The 24,441-nt window shown below is 39.8% G+C and overlaps 3 protein-coding genes across 3 annotated transcripts in view; all 3 read left to right on the top strand.

Annotated features, from left to right (window-relative positions):
- Positions 1 to 5,823, top strand: part of LOC307013517 (cell adhesion molecule CEACAM5-like) — a gene marked incomplete at its 3' end in the record, with an annotated part of 122,430 nt that extends 116,607 nt beyond the window's left edge. The window contains exons 8-13 of the mRNA XM_079640918.1: positions 555 to 830; positions 1,625 to 1,888; positions 2,720 to 2,998; positions 3,570 to 3,845; positions 4,640 to 4,903; positions 5,711 to 5,823. Of these exons, the coding sequence (XP_079497044.1) occupies positions 555 to 830; positions 1,625 to 1,888; positions 2,720 to 2,998; positions 3,570 to 3,845; positions 4,640 to 4,903; positions 5,711 to 5,823 (1,472 nt within the window). The remainder of the gene's footprint in view (positions 1 to 554; positions 831 to 1,624; positions 1,889 to 2,719; positions 2,999 to 3,569; positions 3,846 to 4,639; positions 4,904 to 5,710) is intronic.
- A 2,473-nt stretch (positions 5,824 to 8,296) lies between these two features.
- Positions 8,297 to 24,441, top strand: part of LOC307047142 (cell adhesion molecule CEACAM5-like) — a 60,490-nt gene continuing 44,345 nt past the window's right edge. The window contains exons 1-4 of the mRNA XM_079693884.1: positions 8,297 to 8,756; positions 8,918 to 9,184; positions 10,418 to 10,690; positions 10,787 to 11,053. Of these exons, the coding sequence (XP_079550010.1) occupies positions 8,360 to 8,756; positions 8,918 to 9,184; positions 10,418 to 10,690; positions 10,787 to 11,053 (1,204 nt within the window). The 5' untranslated portion in view covers positions 8,297 to 8,359. The remainder of the gene's footprint in view (positions 8,757 to 8,917; positions 9,185 to 10,417; positions 10,691 to 10,786; positions 11,054 to 24,441) is intronic.
- LOC307013422 (cell adhesion molecule CEACAM5-like) overlaps positions 21,406 to 24,441 on the top strand; it is a gene marked incomplete at its 3' end in the record, with an annotated part of 4,776 nt that continues 1,740 nt past the window's right edge. Inside the window, exons 1-6 of the mRNA XM_079640819.1 lie at positions 21,406 to 21,538; positions 21,967 to 22,281; positions 22,370 to 22,645; positions 23,228 to 23,497; positions 23,858 to 24,136; positions 24,335 to 24,435. Coding sequence (XP_079496945.1) covers positions 21,475 to 21,538; positions 21,967 to 22,281; positions 22,370 to 22,645; positions 23,228 to 23,497; positions 23,858 to 24,136; positions 24,335 to 24,435 — 1,305 coding nt within the window. The 5' untranslated portion in view covers positions 21,406 to 21,474. The remainder of the gene's footprint in view (positions 21,539 to 21,966; positions 22,282 to 22,369; positions 22,646 to 23,227; positions 23,498 to 23,857; positions 24,137 to 24,334; positions 24,436 to 24,441) is intronic.

Raw genomic sequence — 24,441 nt, 5'->3', positions numbered from 1 at the left:
GCTGATGAACAATATACATATTTTTAATGGTATTTCCATACATTGTAATCAACAATATATTACATATGTATGACTTTGAGTTTGAAGATTTATTTGGTGTACATCTAACGTCTTGTACATTTCAGCAAATGCTAAATGTGTACAAAGAGACAATGAATTAAGGTATATACTGTACTGTAGGTATACTTTCTAGATTAGCCAAATTGAACTTCATCATATTGAAAGTGTATCAAAAAGAACTGACATTAATAATTACAGTCTGAAAAAACAGATTAGTTAAATCAATGCCAGTTTGACGAAACATTAACAAAAACTGAAATTAAAGTCCCCTCTATTGTGCATGGCATTTCTAGAATCCTTAAAATAAACATGTTTGGTCCTTGAACCATTGTCCTAAGATAATAAGTTTAAACAATTAGTATTTTTTTTTTTTGTGTCAATATGCAGCCATGAATATTAATGATCTCATCTTGATCATGAGGTTTATTCCCAGCCACTGCAGTGTTATATTCTCCTGCACCTTTAAACATTTGTTTTGTGTTTTTCACCCACAGCACCAGTCTCCAATGTAATGGTAACCTCCAGCAGCACAGAGCTGGTGGAGTTCAGCTCCGTCAATCTGTCCTGCTCCTCCTCTGGATCCCATCTCTCTTTCCTCTGGCTGAACAGCAGCTCTGAGGTTACAGGAAGTGACAGAGTTCAGATCACTGATGGAGGATCCACTTTAACTATAGTTAATGTGACCCGCTACGACCAGGGACCATTCGAGTGTCGTGTATCTAATCCTGTCAGTGAGGGAACCAGTGATCCAGTAAACCTCACCATCTACTGTGAGTTAATAACCTGCATGCTTAGTACATCTACCAAACAAGTCCAAACTTTTTTCACCGAGGGCCACATACAGAAAAATATATGAAAGGCTGGTGAGGTGAGGTATATTGCCTCATATGCAAAGTTATAAGTTAGCAAAATCAATCAAATGTAGGTAAATTAAGCTTGATACTTAGAAATGCTGTAAGAAACATAAAAGCCTACATCACAGCTCTCCATAGGGCTCCATGTATGTAGTCTGCAGCTCATGGCTTAAAACAGAAGCTTCCGATTGCTTATAAAAAAATGTGCTTTGCAAATAAGTGATTGGGCTTTTTATATCAATTAAGATTAGTTTGAAAATGTTTCCAACTTTAATTGATTGAATTTATTTGGAAAGTGGGCACACATGAATACTGTGATATATATGTGTACATATATATTTAATTATTACAATATATGACAAGCACAAGTTTAATTTGTGGGCCATATTTCATTATACTATTTGAATTAACTGAGGGCCGTTTCAAAATGGGTCGCAGGCCGCATTTGGCCCCCGGGCCGTAGTTTGGACACCCCTGCTTTAGATATATTTGGCAGTTTGTTTTGCTTTCTTTTTGTTCACTCATGGGATTATAAGATATTCAAACACATCGTCCCTACAGCACAGTCTGAACTAAACCATTGTAAATTGGAATCTTATATTTAAAAACAGTTCATTGCATGCTTGCTATGTAATAGAAGTTCATTGTATTTGTATAATAATGCAGTTGTGAATACTGACTTATTGCTGTTCTATTTACCCTAAATTCAGATGGCCCAGAAAATACTAATTTGACAATATCTCCACCAAAAGAGCACCATCAGGAAGGATCAGACATCAGCCTGTCCTGCTCAGCTGACTCCAGACCTCCTGCCCAGTTCACGTGGTTTCTGGATGGTAGCATGCTGTCTGATGGACCAGAGCTCAAACTGATGAACGTTCAGATCAGTCAAAGTGGAAGCTCCAGCTGTCAGGCCTTCAACAACAAGACTCTGAGATATGAGACGTCTCATCCTTCATCCATCTCTGTACTAGGTAAGTTTGAAAATACGTTTTTGTGCAAAGAAGTACAGATCAAAATGGGGTGTACCTGTGACAATAGCATCAGATGCAACTGGCTTAGATAAAATGAAGGTTGTGCAAAACCTTTATGGGACAAAAAGAAACAATGCACTTCCACTTTTGAGAGTGCTGCAATATCTGCTTGTACAAAGACAAGTGAGGCTGAGAATAAAAACGTATGAAGATACTTCCTGGAGAGGCCAGCAGCACAGAACAGATGTGGCTAGCAGATACAACTACACACAGTGCAGGACAATCATAGTTAAACACATTGATATAAAAATATGGCAGAAATATTCTGTTAACAGAAATCACCTTTCAAATCTCAAAAGAGTTTTTCAGTGATAGAAAAATTATAAAATTGCCATTCAGAGTGAGTATTACAACAAAAACTTGAATTGTTGTATAACCAAGGTAAATGTTGCCGTGGCTAATTGGACAAGATATCCTGTAAGGTCAGCCAACACCGGTAAATGTTGCACCAGGTACTAGGCTTGGTGCAAGATTTTGCAACAGGACAAAATAAAATATTTAAACAGGCTTAATAATCTGATGAGCTGCTTTACTGATAATCTATGCACGAACGTTGTTAGACACATACTGTTAAAAGACAATCAGTAAAAACTGTAAATTATAAACTAAGAATAACTGCAGGATCACAGGTAAATGAACATTCCCATGTTTACATGTTTATGTTCAACGCCATTATTACTGACCATGGAGAATTAAACATTCAAAACACTCCACTCTACTTCTTATGCAAGAAAGCTGGTCAGTGTAACCCCCTGTGTTTTTCACCCACAGCACCAGTCTCCAATGTGATGGTAACCTCCAGCAGCACAGAGCTGGTGGAGTTCAGCAGCTCCGTCAGTCTGTCCTGCTCCTCCTCTGGATCCTCTCTCTCTTTCCTCTGGCTGAACAGCAGCTCTGAGGTTACAGGAAGTGACAGAGTTCAGATCACTGATGGAGGATCCACTTTAACTATAGTTAATGTGACCCGCTACGACCAGGGACCCTTCAGGTGCCGTGTATCTAATCCTGTAAGTGAGGGAACCAGTGCTCCACTAACCCTCACCATCTACTGTGAGTCACTTCACCACTGAGCTGATGAACAATATGCTTATTTTTAATGGTATTTCCATACATTGTAATCAACAATATATTACACATGTATTACTTTGAGTTTGAAGATTTATTTGGTGTACAAACGTCTTGTACATTTCAGCAAATGCTAAATATGTACAAAGAGACAATGAATTAAGGTATATACTGTACTGTAGGTATACTTTCTAGATTAGCCAAATTGAACTTCATCATATTGAAAGTGTATAAAAAAGAACTGACATTAAAAATTACAGTCTGAAAAAACAGATTAGTTAAATCAATGCCAGTTTGACAAAACATGAACAAAAAAAGAAATTAAAGTCCCCTCTATTGTGCATGGCATTTCTTAAATCCTTCAAATAAACATGTTTGGTCCTTGAACCATTGTCCTAAGATAATAAACAAAAACAATTAGGTTTTTTTTTTTTTGTGTCAATATGCAGCCATGAATATTAATGATCTCATCTTGATCATGAGGTTTATTCCCAGCCACTGCAGTGTTATATTCTCCTGCACCTTGAAACATGTGTTTTGTGTTTTTCACCCACAGCACCAGTCTCCAATGTAACGGTAACCTCCAGCAGCACAGAGCTGGTGGAGTTCAGCTCCGTCAATCTGTCCTGCTCCTCCTCTGGATCCCATCTCTCTTTCCTCTGGCTGAACAGCAGCTCTGAGGTTACAGGAAGTGACAGAGTTCAGATCACTGATGGAAACTCCACTTTAACTATAGTTAATGTGACCCGCTACGACCAGGGACCCTTCAGGTGTCTTGTTTCTAATCCTGTCAGTGAGGGCACCAGTAATCCACTAAACCTCACCATCTACTGTGAGTTAATAACCTGCATGCTTAGTACATTTACCAAACAAGTCCAAAGTTTTTTCACCGAGGGCCACATACAGAAAAATATATATGAAAGGCTGGTGAGGTGAGGTATATTGCCTCATATGCAAAGTTATAAGTTAGCAAAATCAATCAAATGTAGGTAAATTAAGCTTGATACTTAGAAATGCTGTAAGAAACATAAAAGCCTACATCACAGCTCTCCATAGGGCTCCATGTATGTAGTCTGCAGCTCATGGCTTAAAACAGAAGCTTCAGATTGCTTATAAAAAAATGTGCTATGCAAATAAGTGATTGGGCTTTTTATATCAATTAAGATTAGTTTGAAAATGTTTCCAACTTTAATTGATTGAATGTATTTGAAAGGTGGGCACACATGAATACTGTGATATATATTTCTACATATATATTTAATTATTACAATATATGACAAGCACAAGTTTAATTTGTGGGCCATATTTCATTATACTATTTGAATTAACTGAGGGCCGTTTCAAAATGGGTCGCAGGCCGCATTTGGCCCCCGGGCCGTAGTTTGGACACCCCTGCTTTAGATATTTGGCAGTTTGTTTTGCTTTCTGTTTGTTCACTCATGGGATTATAAGATATTCAAACACATTTTCCCTACAGCATAGTCTGAACTAAATCATTGTAAATTGGACTCTTATATTTAAAAACAGTTCATTGCATGCTTGCTATGTAATAGAAGTTCATTGTATTTGTATAATAATGCAGTTGTGGATACTGACTTATTGCTGTTCTATTAACCCTCAATTCAGATGGCCCAGAAAATACTAATTTGACAATATCTCCACCAAAAGAGCACTATCAGGAAGGATCAGACATCGTCCTGTCCTGCTCAGCTCACTCCAGACCTCCTGCCCAGTTCACGTGGTTTCGGAATGGTAGCCTGCTGTCTGATGGACCAGAGCTCAAACTGATGAACGTTCAGATCAGTCAAAGTGGAAGCTCCAGCTGTCAGGCCTTCAACAACAAGACTCTGAGATATGAGACGTCTCATCCTTCATCCGTCTCTATACTGGGTAAGTTTGAAAATACGTTTTTGTGCAAAGAAGTACAGATCAAAATGGGTTGTACCTGTGACTATAGCATAATAATAATAATAATAATAATGCATTTATTTTATAAGGCGCCTTTCAAGGCACTCAAGGTCGCCGTACAACAAGGTTAAAAACAATTTTTACAAACATAGTTAAAAGCAAAACACAGTTTAAAAACATAACTACTAAAAACATACAGCTTGCAGCACAGGTCAGCCATACGCTTGCCTGAACAGGTGGGTTTTGAGGTGAGTTTGGAAAGTGGTGATAGTGTCCATGTTTCTAATATCAGGGGGGAGGGAGTTCCAGAGGTGAGGGGCAGAGCGGCTGAAGGCTCTTGACCCCATGGTGGAGAGACGGGCTGGGAAAACTTTGAGAGTGATGGAGGAGGCAGACCTAAGAGACCGGGTGGGAATGTTGACATGGACAAGGTCAGACAGGTATGGGGGGGCGAGGTTATGAATGGCTTTGAAAGTATGAAAGAGGATCTTGTAGTCAATGCGGTGTTTAATGGGAAGCCAGTGGAGTTGGTGTAGTACAGGGGTGATGTGACTGATGACAGGGGTTCTGGTGATGATACGGGCAGCAGCGTTTTGGACCAGTTGGAGTTTGTGTAGGTGTTTGTGGGGGAGACCATAGAGAAGGGAATTGCAATAGTCCAAACGGGAGGTGACGAGAGAGTGGACCAGGATAGCGGCACTGTGGGGAGTGAGTGAGGGGCGGAGGCGGTTGATGTTTCTGAGATGAAAATAGGCAGACCGGATGGTGTTGTTGATATGGGTGTGGAAGGAGAGGGTGCTGTCGAGGACGACACCCAGACTCTTGACCTGAGGGGAGGGGGAAACCGGGGAGTTGTCGATGGTGAGAGTAAAACTGGGTTGCTTGGTGAGTTTGAGTTTTGAACCAATGAGGACTACCTCAGTTTTATCACTGTTGAGTTTTAGGAAATTTGAGGTGAACCAGGATTTGATTTCCTGTAAACAGGTACAGAGGGAGGGGGGTGGGAAGGTGGAAGAGGGTTTGGAGGAGACGTATAGCTGGGTGTCGTCCGCATAGCAGTGGAAATTGATGTTATGTTTACGGAAAATCTGTCCAAGGGGGAGGAGGTAGATGATGAAGAGGATGGGGCCAAGGACAGAGCCCTGGGGGACACCGGAGGAGATGAGGGAGGGATGGGATGTGAATGATTTTAACTGAATGAACTGAGTACGGCCGGAGAGATATGAGTGAAACCAGTCTAGGGGTGTGTCAGATAAGCCAATGGATGTAAGTCGGTCAAGGAGGGTGGAGTGGGAAATGGTGTCAAAGGCTGCACTTAAATCAAGGAGGATGAGGATGGATAATTGTCCAGAGTCAGCTGCTATCAGGAGGTCGTTTGTGATTTTAATGAGGGCTGTTTCTGTACTGTGACGGGGGCGAAAACCGGACTGGAACTGTTCATAAAGGTTATTGTTGGTGAGGTGTGTCTGAATCTGTGATGCCACTGCTTTTTCTAGTATTTTAGCGAGAAAAGGTAGGTTGGAGATGGGGCGGAGGTTGTTGAAGATGTTGGGATCTAGACCAGGTTTCTTTAATAACGGTGTGACAGCTGCAGTTTTGAGGGCTGAGGGGACAGAACCAGAGGTGAGGGAGGAGTGAATAATGGCAGTTATCAGGGGCAGCAGTGAGGGGAGGGAGGCTATAACCAGGGAGGATGGGAGGGGGTCAAGTTGGCAGGTGGATGGCTTGGAATTCCGGATGATTTTGGATAAATCCGCAGCAGAGGGGAGTTCGAAGCAGGAGAGAGGTAGAGAGAGGGGGGGGTGGGGGACAAAAGGAGGTGGACAACTGGACGTGTGAGGGGTCAGTTGCTGGTGAATGGTGTCTATTTTTGTGTTAAAAAATGACATCAGGGAGTTGCAGTGGTCAGTGGAGTAAAAGTGTGGGGGGAGGGAATCAGGGGGGCGGAGTGATTTGTTGACCACTGAGTGCAGGGCCCTGGTGTTTCCAGCACCAGCAGTAATTTTTGCTGTAAAATATTGGGATTTGGCTGAGGAGAGGGCATCTTTGTATATGAGGATGTGGGTATGGTACATTTGTTTGTGTATGGTGAGTCCGGTTTTGCTGAAAAGCCTCTTCAGCTGACGACCTTCGGCTTTCAGCTGACGTAGGTGGGGGGTGAACCAGGGAGCAGAGTGGGGGAATGAAACAGTCCGGGATTTGAGGGGGGCAAGTGAATTTAACAGAGTCTGGAGACCATTGTTATACAAGAGAACCAGCTGTTCCGGGGTACATGGGGGGGTGATGGTGGGAAAACAGTCCATACCAGTTGTGAGGTCGGTTACATTGATGTTTTTGATATTACGGAAGGACATAGTGCGTGACAGTTTGATTTTGGACAGTGACAGACTTAAATTAAATGAAATGAGCATGTGGTCAGAGATGGGGAGACAGACAGCAGAACAGTTTAGGGGAGTGACACCAGCACAACAGACTATGTCCAGAATATGACCTTTCGAATGAGTAGGGAAGTCAACATGTTGTTGAAGACCAAAGCTGTCCAGGCATGAGATGAAGTCCTTAGTGAGAGAAAGATTAATTTTGTCCAAATGAATATTAGCATCACCTAACAGAATGATATTGGATGAGAGTGAACAAATGTGAGTGAGAAGTGTGGTGAATTCATCAGTGAAGTCCTTGTTAGGTTTGGGTGGGCGGTATATAATGACTAAAATAGTTGGAGTAGGTCCATTTAGTTGTATAGCCACGGACTCGAATGAGCGTGACACTGCATCAGTGTAGCAGTGATAGCATCAGATGCAACAGTCTCAGATAAAAGGAAGGTTGTGCAAAACCTTTGTGGGACAAAAAGAAACAATGTACTTCCACTTTTGAGAGTGCTGCAATATCTGCATGTACAAAGACAAGTGAGGCTGAGAATAAAAACGTATGAAGATACTTCCTGGAGAGGCCAGCAGCACAGAACAGATGTGGCTAGCAGATACAACTACACACAGTGCAGGACAATCATAGTTAAACACATTGATATAACAATATGGCAGAAATATTCTGTTAACAGAAATCACCTTTCAAATCTCAAAAGAGTTTTTCAGTGATAGAAAAATTATAAAATTGCCATTCAGAGTGAGTATTATAACAAAAACTTGAATTGTTGTATAACCAAGGTAAATGTTGCTGTGGCTAATTGGACATGATATCCTGTAAGGTCAGCCAACACCTGTAAATGTTGCACCAAGTACTAGGCTTGGTGCAACATTTTGCAACAGGACAAAATAAAATATTTAAATATGCATAATAATCTAGTGAGCTGCTTTACTGATAATCTATGCATCAACGTTGTTAGACAAATGTACTGGTAAAAGACCATCAGTAAAAACTGTAAAGTATAAACTAAGAATAACTGCAGGATCACAGGTAACTGAACATTCCCATGTTTACATGTTTATATTCAACGCAATTATTACTGACCATGGAGAATTAAACATTCAAAACACTCCACTCTACTTCTTATGCAAGAAAGCTGGTCAGTGTAACCCCCTGTGTTTTCCACCCACAGCACTTGTTTCCAATGTTGTGGTAACTTCAGAACCAACAGAGCTGGTGGAGTTCAACAGCTCCGTCAGTCTGTCCTGCTCCTCCTCTGGATCCTCTCTCTCTTTCCTCTGGCTGAACAGCAGCTCTGAGGTTACAGGAAGTGACAGAGTTCAGATCACTAATGGAGGATCCACTTTAACTATAATTAATGTGACCCGCCACGACCAGGGACCCTTCAGCTGTCGTGTATCTAATCCTGTCAGTGAGGGAACCAGTGATCCACTAAATCTCTCCATCTACTGTGAGTTACTCCAACAGTATGTGCATACATTTGATTCTGCACATTGCTTTAAAGTTGATGGTATCATGAGGCTTCTCACTGAGCCAAGCTGTCACGTAACATTGTTTTTAAGCTGCCGGTATTACTTTAATTAATGTCTTTACTCCCCGTATGCCACATAGGTGGTCCAGAAAAAACGCATTTGACAATATCTCAGCGACAAAAATATTATGAGAACGGGTCAGACATCAGCCTGATGTGCTCAGCTGACTCCAGACCTTCTGCTGTATTTAAATGGTTTCTGAATGGAGCCCTGCTGTCTGATACTGGATCAGATCTCAGTCTGATGAATGTTCAGATCAGTCAGAGAGGGAACTACAGCTGTCAGGCCTTTAACAACAAAACTCTGAGATATGAGACTTCTCAGCCTTCAGTTGTTTCTGTACTGGGTAAGTTTGAATTATGAGTTAGTTTTGATGAGTCTTGGAAAGATAACTATGTAGTAACCACAGGCACTGGTTGTATTGGTGGAAGGTGCACTCAAATAGGGAAGAGAATAATGGCTACGCTATGTGATTTTCGAAAATTGTATTTACATGTATTTACAACAAATAGAATTCCGACTTTAGTCTCAGAACTCAACATATTTTGTATTTTTTCTAAGATCTTAAAAGATATTTCACATGTGGCCCTAATCCTCTTTAGGATGTGTCTTAGGTTAAAACGGACACAAAAGGAAAAAGCTTTGTTTAACAATTAAGTCCTTTCCTAGCTGCTTGGCAGACAGACTAAGCAAATAGCCGTTTAACATATTGGGTTTTTTAGCAGCTTAAAGACTAATATATATCCCATGCATAAAATAAATGACAACAATACAAAGGTAGTAATGTTTGGAGAAACCAGCAACTGATGCAAAACTATATGCAAGCATGTTTTCCTAACGTCACACAATGTTTCTCTGTTAATAGAAACACATGCATAAACTACTCGTAACCCTCTTCCACCCTAATACTGTTGTTCTTACTTGTTCTGCACGAGTGATTCCACTTGTAGAGTATGGCTATTTTTATTTTTGATATATATCCTCAAAAATATGTGCTGAGATCTCAATCCAAATATAAATAACAATGGAGTAGACTTACATTAACAGATTGACATTAACACAACTCTGAATGTTGCTCAGTATGTTCTGGATGTGTTATCTAAATGTTTGTTAACAAATTAAACAATTGAATCATTAAAGAGTGATAAAGTGCCAATCTTAATTCAGGTCATGGTCTATTAAGACTTTTGGTCAAACTTTGAAACACTTAAATTTGATCAAATAGAAAGCAAATTACCTGAAAAAGGTTACGATCCCTTAAACTCTCCACTGTTTTGATTCTGTTGTCAAAGATCCTAGAATTAATGAAACGTCTTCTATTTCTCTCGTCGGTAAATTCACATTGAACTCGATGTTATGCTCCTCTCATAGAGATTATAATTCTGAGCTATAGTTATCAAAAGCTGATAACCTATAGCAGTCAGACACTCGGCACATTATATGCATTATTCAGGTAGAAGTAGTAAAATGTTTGCATCTTTTACAAAGAAACTATTCCTTTTATATTTATAACTCAGGCATTAAATCAGCTTCTTTTGTTCCTGCTTTTATATCTTTCACCTGATCTTTTGCCCCACAGAGAAAGTATCAGGCGCTTCTGTCACATCTCCATCAAACCTGTCGATTGAGGGGAACTCTTTCAGATTAATCTGTGACGCTGCTGGCTCTGTCTTTACCAGAGAGTGGAGAAAGGGAGGCTTAGATCTGACTCAGACTGTAAACATGACCCTCACCAACAACAACAGAGAGCTGTCTTTTAGCAGTCTGAGTAAAGACGACACAGGAGATTATTCCTGTATTATCAGCAACCCCTTCAGCAGCGAGGAAGCAAAGTACTCCATGATTGTTATCTGTAGGTAACAAACTATAACTTTACTGTTCACAATGATACATTCAGATTATTGAGGAACTATTGAACAATAAATACTTCCAAATATCTGTTTTCCAGACGGACCAGAAACAGTTCAAATCACAGGTCCAAGTCAGATACATGTTGGAGGCACATTTAAATTAACCTGCTCGGCTGCATCTGTGCCAACTGCCAAATACACCTGGACGCTGAATGGGACAGAGATACACACTTCTGCTGTGATTTATAATGATTACGCTGAATTATCTGACAGTGGCAACTACTCCTGTGAAGCATGGAATTATATAACCAGGAGAAAATCATCAGTGGTCCATGAACTGACCGTAACACATGAGCCAGAGCCAGGTAGGAGCACATTAAAGTCAGTAAGAACATAATTATCTTAGCGGGATAAAAAAAAATCATTTTCATTATTATAAAACCGGCACCTGTATAATCAGAAATAAGGAATGTGACATCTCTCAAAATGTAAAACTCAAATCAAACATGCTGTTCTAATCTGGAGTAACGATTATGATTTTATCTTTTTTAATTATCTATTTGTGCCTTGTATCCACAGGGATGATGAGATGAAGAGGTAGTTCCCGTTTACAGAATGATTTAAAAGTCATGTTTTATCTCCTGTTTTATTTTACTACCACCAGGCTGTTCGGGTGGTTGCATCGCTGGAATAGTAATCGCTGTTTTAGTCGTCCTCGTTCTTATAGGTGCTATCGTGTGGTACTTCTTTCATGAGAAAAAGTAAGTGGAAAAGATCATAAGTATATAACATAAATCTATTTTCATAGTAATACTCAATTACAAGTATGGGAAAGGTGATTGCTCAGTATCTCCTAGTTTAGACCCAAAAGCTTGACTCAAAAACCAGGCAGGAGGAAGATTCAGGATCAGCACATTGGAAGATATCAGACAGAACATGTGGAGCTAGAATGGTGTTTTTGGCCCTTGGACAAATGTAGTTGGTGATCCCTGGTGTAGACATTGTGTGTAACAACCTTGTTTACTCAAACTACAAAAGGTTGATGTTCAACAAAGGGCCCGCTCTTATTATATATTCTCCATATGTTTCTAAGCCCTTTAGTTATGACTCGTTTGTGTTAGTCGTTATTGGAGCTGTTGGTGGAGGGTACTACGTTTATAACACAAAGTAAGTTGAAACATCTAAACTGCAGTCTGTGTAATGAAAAGTAACAGTTTGAATTGAGTTGATCTGTTTGCATGTCTGTATTTCATCATTGCTTTTTAGAAAACAACAACCAAGCAGTAACACAATCAGAAGCAACAACAAAGCTGAACCACAATCTGATATTAGAGGTTAGTATTCATGTGATCAAATTGTACATATGTATTAAAAATAAGATGTATTAACACTTTTCTTTCCTCCTAGAACTAGAAGAGGCTGTGTATGAGAACACTTCAGCGATATACGAGAATGAATAGACTCAGCCACCTTCTTTGTGCTAAAGGTACGTTTTAAGATGTATGTATGTTCAAAGGTTTCTGTAGACATATTTAACTTAGTTAATCTGAAGGAACCACTATAGAACCACATTATCAGACCACTCATTCTAACATACACTTGATCAAAGCTCAAACTCTTGCCATGAGTAACACTTCCCTATTTTCACTTCTCGTCCAACAGGCCGTTCAGAGGAAGAAGAGCTTCACAACATAAAGACAAAGCGGCTCTGAAATGTTATCAGATTATTATTTTAAAGGCTTTTTCTAATGTGTCAGCAAACACTACATTTACAGTGCAGTAATACAATGGATTTCACCTCTTAAATGTAAACTAAACGACGCAGTGAAACTAGTTTGATAGTTAACCCTTATGTTGTGTTCGGGTCTCCCGTGACCCGTTTCAAGTTAAAATTAATAACTACGCTCTAGTTTTTTTATATCGGAACAAAGCTTCATGATATCCTCCACAGCAGCAATATGTGTATATAGCTGTTGTGGACTACAAAACAGATTTTGACAATGTTTGCCAAGTCTGAAGGTCTCTAAAAAAAAAAGTGTATAATTTGGTGTTCGGGTCTGGGGAGACCCAGCAGAATTGTTTTGGGTGACTCGAGGTCAAATTTGGCCCAATCAAGATTCATCTTTGACTTTAGACACCCCTCCCCCACCCCCTTCATCCACTGTAACAATAATTGTTCGCAACATGCACCTGGTCTCCCCTCCCTCTGCCCCCCTCCCCCCACGGGAACTCGACCTTTCTCAAAGAATATGTACACTAACACTTGAACCTGAACACACACATGCACGTGTGCAATATGTGGTGTAATGTGTTTTGGGCCATAACATTACAACAGGATCGTATGGTTATGAATGCATTATAAGTTAGTTATGATGTAGTTAAAACAATATTGAATGATAGTAATTTGTTTGTTGTGTTTTGAACTGAGATAAATCATGGGTCAAAATCGACCCGCGAACACCATCGAACGGTAACAGCTTTTGAACACAACACAAGGGTTAAGTGTGTTTATGTTTAGTTTAATGTCTGGTGTTAAGTCCAGACTAACGAAAACATTGTTGCAGAAAATGACGTTTTAACTTTTTTACCTCATCAGTGATAAGCATTTTTGTTGATGAAGTTGAGTAGAGAGGCTAACTGCTAAAATAGCCATTGTAAAAACAGACAACACAATTTCTGGAAACTACGACAAGTGTCCTGAGAATCTGAGGTCGGCCCCAAACCTGGGTTCATTAACATTTTTGATGCTTTTTATGCTGTTTTCCCCGAGGTCATTTAAATATGATTTAATATTGCACTTCAGCACTCCTTACAGCATTACGTGTATTTAAAATTTCTCTGTTTAACTAATTTCTATCTTTTTTATGGATTGTCTTTTTGATCAATATATTTAGTTTTATAATTGATTTCAGTTTTTGTAAAGAACCTTAAATTGCCTTTGTGTCTGAAATATAAATAAACTAACCTTATCTTAAAGCATTATGGTAAGTTGATGTTGAGAACTATGCAACCTTACAACTAATGCAACATAACAACAGTGACATCGAGTGGTGGATCAGTCGACTACAACACAGAAACATTTCCATTTTCCACTGTAAATATGTCCGACAGGCTGGTGTGAAACCTAATTAAATTGTTTTAAAAAGGATGTAAGGACCAGTATGAATGAATAATTAAATGTGTGAATGTTTGAACTAAGGTGTGACATCATGAATAGACAAATGTTTAGTTTCCTGTGTTAGATTCAGCTGTTATGACGTTTTATGTTTTTGTTTGTATGTGTTTTTTTAATGTTTATTTGTACTAAGAATGTTGTATTGAAAAGGAATTGAGAGGGAATTTGAGTTCATGAATTCAGTAGAAGAAGAGTGGTAACAGAAAATATGTCAGAATAACATTTCAATTCGATTGATCACTAAAGTCATTTTCTTATTTGTGACATTTAAGTTTAGATATTTGACGATAACAAATTCAACCACACAGTAGGGCCAGAAGATAAATCAGAAGATCTTCAAATGTTAAGTTCGTAGCAACCAATCAAACAGTTTTTTAAAATATCTTAGTCCCAATCAATGTCAGACATTGCCATAGACCCTACAACGTCCAAAAATACCTAAACTCAGCTACATTGGAAACATTTTGAAATTATACATTTTTGTGATGGCGTTCTTGTAATTGATTTATAAATACAACATGATACATTTTCGAATTTCTCAAGGTGTCTACTTTATGTGCAACAATTACATTTTTAGGATATTTTTCACAAAGCATGGCTCATTATTTTGTCCAACATAATGACAGAGAAAGATCTTAACCTTGAATGCTTAATATGATGAGCTTTTCTTTTGTATTGTTATCATTGTAGCGTGTTTGTACCTGTCGGCCACCGTATAAATAGTGGTTAAACCAAGGTTGTGTATACTTGATTTTAAAAGGCCTTTGGACATTCCCCAATGTAGCTGATGTTCTAGTACAGGGGTTTTCAAAGTGTGGGTAGGTGAGCCTCCCCTCAGAGAACATAAGAACAGCCGCCCCCCCCCCTCCCAATTATTATTGCTGTTATTATTATTATTATTATTGTTGTTGTTGCTATAATGCCGGGTTATTCAATTGCATTTCAAAGATGTCCAGTAAGAGAAAATGTAATTAAATGCTCTGTTTTCGCTGTCTACCTTCCGCCATTTGAAATTACTCCGACTGTTTCTCTCCTCTTGTCGTGTCTCTGTGTGTGTTTGAATCTATCGTGCTGACTGTACCGATTTGATTGGCTGAGTAGCGTCACCTCCTTAAAACATTAAACAATAACTTTTTAAAACCTTTTTATTTTTATGTTTTAAACATATTGTATAAAACTCCCCCACTACTTGGACTATTCCTTGCACCCCTCTAGAATCAGACTGAATGGTCTCAACCATATTGCATCAGTAACGTGCACTTGTTATTATAACAAGATCGCAAGGACGCTGGTAGCGATCGGAAAATTGAGTGTTGTTCAGTTTGTGTGTTGTGGAACATGCGTGTCCGTGCATGAAAATATACCACACACTAGTGATGGCAAAATGAAGCTTTGAATGAAGCGTCGAACCACTTGGACAATTGTGTCGGAAATAGGTTCATTTCTCGAAGCTTCAGTTACAGCGACCTCTCCTGGCGAAGTGCAAGGCTGCAGTGGGTTTAACGTATCTTTGCCTTGAAAAATATTCGATGCACACACACACACACACACACACACTAAGACTGAATATCATGTTCTATTTGCAATTAAAGATTGTTAATAGTGTGTATTGGGTTATTGAGAAGAGACTAGAGAGTGCTTGAAATTTTTTTGGGCGGAGAGGGCCTTTTATCAGTTATTAAAGTATTAAAGTTGAAAAGCAATGATTACAAGTTTAACTATTCCGAGCTTTGAACCAGCTGCGCGGACGACATCGCCGCATCCTGGCTGCCGGCTCTATCCACTGGGCTATCAATTCCTTAGACCATCGAAGTGTTTTTTTATATTACTCATTGTCTTTTTGTTCACAACTTCTCCACATTTCGAAGTGTTTCACGAGCCAGAACGACCTATTTTTCTTCCTGGCGTGCTCTATAATGATCCAATTCAAATGCAATACCAACAACAACTCAACAGCAACAATGCAAACTATGACAACAACCCACACATTGTGCATTGTTTAGAGCGGTTATAAAGTGTTGAAGCGCTCAAATTTGAAACTGTTTCAACCTGTCAGAATCGAGACGAGGCAGTGCATTGAATCACCTGATTGGACGGCGAACCAGTGAGTTGATTCATTCAGGAAATGAAGCAGTTGCTGGTTCGGACGTCACATTTCACGTGATTTGAAGCAGTTGCTGCTTCGGACGTCACATGTCACGTGATTTGAAGCAAGCTTCGAAGCACTGCTTCTATGGAATAGGAAGTCCAGGGTTGAAGCTCCGTTCGAAGCTTCAGTGTCAAACTGCCATCACTACCACACACCCAATTACAATTGCATGTTCAATTCACTACCCTGGAAGTTAATACAGTTGTTAAAGTTGGAACAGCCTGTGGACAGCCGTTCTTCCTTGCATGTCAGTCGCCGACACCCTCTTACAGAGGACAGGCACATCTAGCACGACCCGTATATTTCCGCACACCGTGTTCTCAAGACATATTTTTTTTAACATTTTCAACATGGTGGATAAATCCTTATATTCTCCCGGCAACACACTGAGCGTCAACTTTGCCTCCTTATTACACTCACCCCTACTTTAGTGGGAACAATGAGTCTGCGTCTTTGATGCACAGAGGAATAAACGCAGATCATACTCTGACTGCAGCCTTGACCGGTACTTGCTTTTGATCAAAGTCAATGCGGAAAACCTGCACTCACACAGGTAGGTGGAGGGGAAGGGAATGAGCACTTTTACAGCCTTTTTGGTGAGGTGGGGGAACTCGGTCTCCACAGACAGCCACAAGTGGGCAAGTGTCACTTTACTCGTCTTTTTCTCGTTCTTTCGTGTCTCACGCTGCGCCTCCCCTGAAGCTCTCTGGTGCCCCCCAGGGGAGGCGGGCCTCACACTTTGAAAACCGCTGTTCTAGTACATGACATTTTTAACACATGTCTTAACTTATAAATAAACCCCTAAATGTTTAGTCGTATCAAACTGGGATGTTACCAGTCCCAACAGCAGTGATGGGGTCGTTACTCAAAAAAAGTAATGTATTGCATTACTCATTACTTTAAAATAAAGTAATATATTACTTTACTTCGTTACATTACTCTTTACATTACTTTTGCGTTACTCAGCAACAGCCTATAGCCACAACTTAAAACGTAGGCCTACATGTGCACACATATCACAATTACTATTGCAATAAGGAAGACATAACACAAGTTACGTAATAACGGTGAAAATTCTAGTTTTTGCTGCTTGTTCGAAGTCGGCACACACTGAACATCATCACTCTGGGTTCGGGGGTCTTTAGCTATTAGCTTCGTGTTAGCATGTTGCTTTGCAGGTGCTTGGAGAGGTTTGATGTTGTGTCTGCAGCAGTGGATAATAGCTTCTGGCCTGGACACAGTTTGCACCTTACCGTCACATTCCTGTCTTTTCTTCTGACACATTTTAAATAATGGGAATTGGGCATACCTCCACCCAGGGGCGTAGCACAAAACTCCGGGCCCTATACATAAGCTATCTCTGGGCCCCCTTCCTCTCTTGATCCATGTCTCTAATGCACCTTTTAAAATGTATTAACAAATTACTACTGAGCCAACAACTGTACACATGAATCTGAAGCGGTTATTAGGGAAGTCACTAATTAACTAAAGTAGAACTAAAGTAATACTAATCTGTGCCCATTTCAATTCTCTTTCCTCAACATACTGTAGTTTACAATTCATTTACTATGGTTAAATGAGGTTTGCTTGGAGTGTCATGCTTAAGAGAACATTCGTCATGTTGATTTAAGTATCTATCCTTCCCACGGTATAAGAAAACAAAAAAAACCACCATCTTAGTTTTCCAACCACTAAATTGAGAGGGGGCTGTACTGCATAATAACAGTCAACTGAACAAGACTTCACAAGTCATATTTATTTGCATAAACAATAACACACACACAAAATCAGAAAGCTTATATGCCAAAAAGCTAAATAGTTAAAACTTTAGAAAGCTGAAAATGCTTTACATGTTGTGCTATGATTGATCTTGCAGTTATTGAAAAAAGATGAAGAATGTCTAACTTTGAACTCTAATTTATCTTATGGAACTGATGATATTGGAGTTCATTCCCATGACATGACACTGAGGAGTCTTCTTGTTAGAAAAATCATGAGCTGACACTCTATTTCTTCTTTGAATTATCTACGTTTAGAGCAAGCCACTCAGGAAGAAAGCCCTCAGGATTACAAAAGACCCCCATCACCCCAGCCACAAACTGTTCTGTCTGCTGCCGTCTGGCAGGCGGTAGGCTACCGCAGCATTCGGACTAAAACCTAAGACTCAGGGACAGTTTCATCCCACAGGCCATAAGACTGTTAAACACCTGAACTTGAAACAACATCATAACATTAATCTGGCCGCTACTTAGAAATTATTTATCTAATATATCATTCCAATCACTTGCACTATTTCACTATTTCACAATTGTTCCATTTGGATTTACTATTTACTTGCACAATTTTTTTCTGTTTATCTGTTTTATTGTGTTGCACTGTTGGAGAAGCCTGTGACCTAAGATTTCATCGTCATAACTACACTGTAGCTATGCACGTATGACTAATAAAAGCTTTGAACCTTGAACCTTGAGGAAGTTCACCAGGCCCAAATTCTCATTGAATTACATTGGGAAAGAGATGTCCGTAAATCTTATCATGGTTTTTTTTAGGTAAATCGACTTTCCAGCACGAACACTTGAATAGCCCTTATTTATATCATTAAATCCTAAACGTTTTTAAATGCGCTAACAGCCGAAAGCAGAGGGTTATTTTCCCTCCTGCATTCATGTGAGAGCGGCTGAGACGCAGCGGCTGGGAGGCGGGGTTTGAGCACAACTAGTGCGGGGAGGACTAAACCATTTTCTTCCTTTTGTGAGGGGTGAGAGGGGCTCTAAAAGGACAGCCTTCACCATTTGTTTTTGGATACAGAATTCAGTCGTTACCAGGGGCGGATCTAGACAAATATTCATGGGGTGGCAAGAGGGTGGAAGGAGATTTTGAGGGGTGGCATCCCCTGGCAGAAGTATATGCTGATTTAATCGCAGTTATATCAATCAATGTTAACTTGGAAAGCCACAATATTAATTTTAATTAATTTTAACTCAATAACATAGGTGACATTATTGTGGCACATCAGTAAAGCCTTAAATAGAAATATATAAGGTGGCAGACATAATTTAATGAATTTTAACTAAACAATAACTGAGTAAATAAATGAGTTTGTTTCACTCTTAGACCAGCAGGGGTACCAAATATATGCAGACTGCTGCAATAATTACATTAATGAACTGTCTCATCAATGTTTGTCTGTATGAATATGATAATATTAACAATCATATTATTCCTATCAGCTTTCAATCACTGTTATGATTCACATATTCATTTATTATTGAATAAATTATATTTTTTGGAGGACTTAATGATGAATGTTCCTCAATATGCTTGCTCGCCCTCCTTCAAAATTGAAAGACAAGTAATTATATCATGTATCAACATTCTAAAGATTCAAAGGAACGGTTCAGCGCTCCACGACTTTACTGCAAACAGTTACAACCTTGACTTTACATCAGAAAGAACAAACATTAAAGAAGTGACTAACTGCATCCGTTAGGGTCTTATTTTGACTTTCTCAGAAACAGTTTTTTGGGGGCATACCCCCGCAAAGAAAAAAATATATACACACATACAAGGTCATCATCTGAACAGTTTGTTATGCTCATCGAGTCATCCGTGAGCAGAGCATCAAGTTGGCATGCCTATAACAGCTTAATACGGCGATTACCATTTGGTTCAGCAAAACGCCTCACACACTGATTAAGATCCAAAGCTTTAGTGCGTTTTGATTCAATGCTGAGTACAGCCAAACTGACAGTCTCTTCTCTGTCATTGTAGACCGCAAATACTTCATTCCTCCCGTCTACTTGAGTCTGAATGCTTTTCGTTTTGTGCTGTCCTCCCGTTCAAAGGAAATCGCCGCCAATCATATTTCCAAGCTCGCGCCAGGGCCGGGGGAGGGGATACAAGACTCACATGCATTCACTTGCACTCGGACATTAGAGATTCTCTCTCATAAATGTCCGATGAGCCACAACTTTTCTTTCAAAACAAAGATGCCAACTGGGGTGGCAAGGCTATTTTTTTTCCATGCCACCCCGGTAGATCCGCCCCTGGTCGTTACTAGAACTAAATAGAAATAGCTCACCTGAGATGACTCCCAGGATGATGAAGTGTATCACAGCTTTTTCTATGTTTTCCTGCATTATCATCAAACAACCTAAAAAGGGGATCACAGATCTTCAGCTTTGCTTTGCTTATTACATTACATTACATGACATGTCACTCAGACGCTTTTATCCAAAGCGACTGTGACGAAGGTAACTTTGCCACTATGGACTGACGGCTTTGGGCCGGGTAATTTTGCACTTTATTAGCGTGATTGCACACAGTACAGTTAACATTGCGTATTTGTACATAATTTATATTAATTATTGAAGTAGTATCTTTTAGCTGATTAAACCGTATTTATTGGAGTGTCGTCTGGCAGGTGCTGGTCGGGTCCTCGGCTCCACCTGAGAATATAGGGGAGTTTGCGAGAGCGCAGAGAGCATGTATGCTGGTGGGGATGACAGCGGTTGAGTGTAATCAGGGTGCAAAATATGTTGATGTCTGTGGCTGCTGAATGTGCGCACCTGGGGCCCTGAATTGTCTCCTTCCCCCTCACCTGTGTCTAATTGCTCCCCCTCACCTGTGTCTTGTTAGTCTGTGTATTTAAGTGCTGTTTCTTGTTGGGCTGAGTGTGTGTGAGATCGTTGTGGCTGCAGGATGTGAGAAAGGAGAACAGCATGATTGAGGCTGTGAACTTTGTGCACATGTTTTTGAATAAATGCCCACGTCGGGTTATATTTTTGGACGTTCTGCCTCTGCCTCCTTGCTTGGTCTGGGCCGCTCAACGGTCAGTCTCACAGCGACTTACATACGTTCAGTACTGTGGACAATCCCCACAGGAGCCATTTCGGGTGAAGTGTCTTGCTTATTTCAGATAAGACAGAACAAGGCAGCCATTTGTGGGCAGGGTGTTCGTATAATTATGCCTCTAAAAGGTTTACCTTACCAGAACTGTTGTTGATCATTGACAGTGTACGCAACAAGCAATTTATGAAAAGTCACACCTAACACTGCCCAACAGCGATACTGGTATTGTTTTCCCCTGGTGAGCATTTGTGTGTGTCATTTTAAACATTTATGGTGCAATCACAAAACTTTATAAAAGTGGGAGAAAAGCCACCTGGTCAATCTTTGCATCATGTCTGGTGTGACTCCACAGCACCATGGTATCTACATGTTGTTTGGACATAATACAAACCAAGCTCTTTTATGAGAGGCCATTTTTCTATTAATTATAAAAGGATCATTTATAAATTGCTTGTTGCGTACACTGTCAATGATCAACAGCAGTTCTGGTAAGATAAACCTTTTAGAGGCATAATTATAGTAACACCCCGCCCACAAAGGGCTGCCTTGTTCTAAATCTGAAATAAGCAAAGCAAAGCTGAAGGACTGTGATCCCATTTTTAGGTTGTTTGATGATAATGCAGGAAAACATGGAAAAAGCTGTGATACACTTCATCATCCTGGGAGTCATCTCAGGTCTGCTCTTTCTATTTAAAGTGTTTGTTCATTTATTTTTCAAAGAGAAACCATTCATTATTGACAGACAGTAAGTTTCTCTCTGTTGGAAGCTGTTTCCCTGTTGTTTAAATCTAAATGTTGGCGATAAGTAATGTTCTTCACATAAGGGAGGGGTTAATGCCGATTTTTCTGTGTAAACATGTCAACTACTTCAGCTGGTTAGTAACTTGAAGATTGCCCTAACTTTATTCACATGGTTTGTTTGGTTCAAGACCTGAAAGTAATTTAGAAATACTGTAAAACTAAAACTTAGCATTGAAAACGGTCTTTTCACGTCCCGATAAACTGTTTATGAGCTTCCACAGAGTACAAATATTACTTTGTCTGCTGCTGTATTGTGTTTTGAATGATTTCCAAAGCAGGTCCCTCTCTCTGTCTCTCTCCAGGTTTAACTGAAGGAGCTGGTGTGTTGCCAGACGGTCTGAATGCAGCTGTGGGAGGGAAAGTGATGTTCACCACAACACTTACTCCAGGAACACCATTTCAATCAGTGAGCTGGAGATTTGGTGCTGAAAATATATTTACTTGGAATGTTAACAACTTCCCTGCACCAGAGTATGAAGACAGGATCACTTTTATCATGTCTACTGGATCTCTGGAGCTCAGGAACCTGGCTCGAAATGACAGTGGAGAATACTCAGTAACCATTTTTCTACCTGGAGAACCGCCACAGACAGGGATCACAATACTGAACATAAAAGGTGAGAGAACTTTTCAAACGTTGCATCTCGTTTAGTGTTGGATGAACTTATGAGGTGGTGGCAAATATGACTTGTGTTTCACCCACAGAGCCAGTCTCCAATGTAACAGTAACCCCCAGCAGCGCAGAGCAGGTGGAGTTCAGCTCCGTCAGTCTGTCCTGCTCCTCCTCTGGATCCCCTCTCTCTTTCCTCTGGCTGAACAGCAGCTCTGAGGTTACAGGAAGTGACAGAGTTCAGATCACTGATAGGAACTCCACTTTAACTATAAATAATGTGACGCGCCACGATAAGGGACCATTCAGTTGTCAGGTGACGAATCTTGTCAGTGAGGGAACCAGTGCTCCACTAACCCTACTCATCATCTGTGAGTTACTAACCTTTATGTTTCCTTCAAATCCCAGACAATTAAAAAAGTATTTATATTGAGTCAGGGTTCATGTCATCATGAGTACCCTTTCCCTCAATATTAACATTACTTATGCAACATTTGGAGGCATATTTCTTTTAAATTGTTTTGTTTTCTTTTATTCATACTGTATGTGAAATGTAATAGTTTTAGAAGAAATAACATTGCTGGTGTCAATAAGTAAAAAGTCAACAAAAAACATTATTTATCTGTGGTATGGTTGGGAGATATGGATTTTTATAAAAATGTCTCAATATAGATATTAATATAATAATCTACGGGTGACATATGGTGCTTTCAAAATATATTTACAAAATGAGATATTTAATAAATTATCATAAGTAATGTGGATAAAATGACTCAATGAGTACAAACAAATCATTAAGACAATTCCACCACTTTACTGCAACACAGCATTAATGTTGTGATTTCGTAGAGTATCAATATATTGCCCAGATCTTATGTGTGATGTTTTTCTTTGCTGCCGTTTACTCGCTATAATTTATGGGTAATCATTTGTTTTTTTGTTTTCTGCCACAGTTGGGCCAGAAAATATAAATCTGATAATATCTCCGTCACAAGAATACTATGACGAAGGATCAGACATCATCCTGACGTGCTCAGCTGACTCCGGACCTCCTGCCTTTGTTCAGTGGTTTCTGTACGGAGCCCTGATGTCTGATACTGGATCAGATCTCCGTCTGATGAACGTTCATATGAGTCAGAGTGGGAACTACAGCTGTCAGGCCTTCAACAACAAAACTCTGATGACTCAAACATCTCAGACTGTAGTTGTCTCTGTACGGAAATGTAAGTTGAGGAGAATTACTTCTTGTTGATCAAATAAGTAGCATTGTTTGCTGTTAAAAGTCAACAATGTCACTTAAACTACCACCAAAAATAAACAATCTGAAAATACAATTGCCAGTTCAATGCCAGTCTGACAACATATTAACAAAATCTGAATGTCTCTCTGTTGTGCATAACAGTTTGTAGAATGCCAAAATAGTGTTTATGGTCCTTGAGCGAAAGAGTATCTCCTCTATTGGCAATGTGCAGCCAGGCATTTTTATATATCTGGATTGATTCCCAGCTACTGCAGGGTTTTATTCTTCAGTACCTTTATGAGCTAGTGGCAAATATATGATATGTTTTGTGTTTCACCCACAGCACCAGTCTCCAATGTAATGGTAAACTCCAGCAGCAAAGGGCTGGTGGAGTTCAACAGCTCCGTCAGTCTGTCCTGCTCCTGCTCTGGATCTTTCCCTTCTTTCCTCTGGCTGAACCGCAGCTCTGAGGTTACAGGAAGTGACAGAGTTCAGATCACTGATGGAGGATCTACTTTAACTATAGTTAATGTGACCCGCTACGACCAGGGACCCTTCACGTGTCATGTGTTCAATCTTTTCAGTGAGGGAAACAGTGCTCCAATAGACCTCAACATCTACTGTGAGTTACTAACCTGCATGCTCAGTATATAAACCAAATCCAATCTAGGTGCAATCAGAGTTTAGATAATTGTCCGATTTAAGTGGGTTTTACCTTGTTTAGTTTTATTCACGCATGGGTTTTAAATAATACAAACAATATCCTTGTATATGTATAATAATGCAGTTGTGAATACTAACTTTTTGCTGCTAAATTCAGATGGCCCAGAAAATACTATTTTAACAATATCTCCGACAAAAGAGCACCATCAGGAAGGATCAGACATCAGCCTGTCCTGCTCAGCTGACTCCGGACCTCCTGCCCAG

Source organism: Notothenia rossii (assembly GCF_949606895.1).
Source record: "Notothenia rossii genome assembly, chromosome: 7".
In the NCBI taxonomy this organism is placed as follows: Eukaryota; Metazoa; Chordata; class Actinopteri; order Perciformes; family Nototheniidae; genus Notothenia; species Notothenia rossii.
Note: the sequence above shows the minus strand (reverse complement) of the source record. Positions and strands in the feature narration are given on the sequence as shown.